Source organism: Oncorhynchus masou, unplaced genomic scaffold, assembly GCF_036934945.1.
Source record: "Oncorhynchus masou masou isolate Uvic2021 unplaced genomic scaffold, UVic_Omas_1.1 unplaced_scaffold_2291, whole genome shotgun sequence".
Classification (NCBI taxonomy): domain Eukaryota; kingdom Metazoa; phylum Chordata; class Actinopteri; order Salmoniformes; family Salmonidae; genus Oncorhynchus; species Oncorhynchus masou.
The window spans coordinates 29,077-30,000 of NW_027008758.1; the positions used below are offsets into that span (position 1 = coordinate 29,077).

At 45.7% G+C, this 924-nt stretch overlaps 1 protein-coding gene across 1 annotated transcript in view; it reads left to right on the plus strand.

The window, feature by feature from the left end:
* Nucleotides 1-453: 453 nt before the first annotated feature.
* The window catches only part of LOC135533246 (phosphatidylinositol transfer protein alpha isoform-like), a gene marked incomplete at both ends in the record, with an annotated part of 8,690 nt that continues 8,219 nt past the window's right edge, over nt 454-924 (plus strand). Inside the window, one exon of the mRNA XM_064960653.1 lies at nt 454-599. Coding sequence (XP_064816725.1) covers nt 454-599 — 146 coding nt within the window. The remainder of the gene's footprint in view (nt 600-924) is intronic.

A 924-nucleotide genomic window follows, 5' to 3' on the forward strand; every position in this document is an offset into this window, starting at 1 on the left:
TAATAACAAAACGTCTCCTCCTCCAGTACCAGGTGGATCAGGTGTAATAACAACATCTACCCCCGGTACCAGGTGGGTCAGCTGTACTAACACAACATCTCCCCCCAGTACCAGGTGTGTCAGCTGTAATAACACATTATCTCTCCCTTTAGTACCAGGTGGGTCAGCTGTAATAACACATCTCCCCCTTTAGTACCAGGTGGGTCAGCTGTAATAACACAACATCTCCCCTTTTGTACCAGGTGGGTCAGCTGTAATAACACAACAGCTACCCCCAGTACCAGGTGGGTCAGCTGTAATAACACAATATCCCCCCTTTAGTACCAGGTGGGTCAGCTGTAATAACACAACATCTCCCCCTTTAGTACCAGGTGGGTCAGCTGTAATAACACAACATCTCCCCCTTTAGTACCAGGTGGGTCAGCTGTAATAACACAACATCTCCCCCTTTAGTACCAGGTGGGTCAGCTGTACTCCGTAGCCGAGGCCAGTAAGAACGAGACAGGGGGAGGAGAGGGAGTGGAGGTGTTGAAGAATGAACCATACGAGAAGGATGGGGAGAAGGGACAGTACACGCACAAGATATACCACCTGCAGAGGTACACACACACACACACACACACACACACACACACACACACACACACACATACACATATACATGTACACACATATACAAACACACACACATTTACACACACATACATACACACATTACATTTACATTACATTTAAGTCATTTAGCAGACGCTCTTATCCAGAGCGACTTACAAATTGGTGAATTCACCTTCTGACATCCAGTGGAACAGCCACTTACAATAGTACATATACACACATACACACACACACATAAACACACACACACACATACACACATTTACACACACATATACACACACACACACAAACACACACACACACATA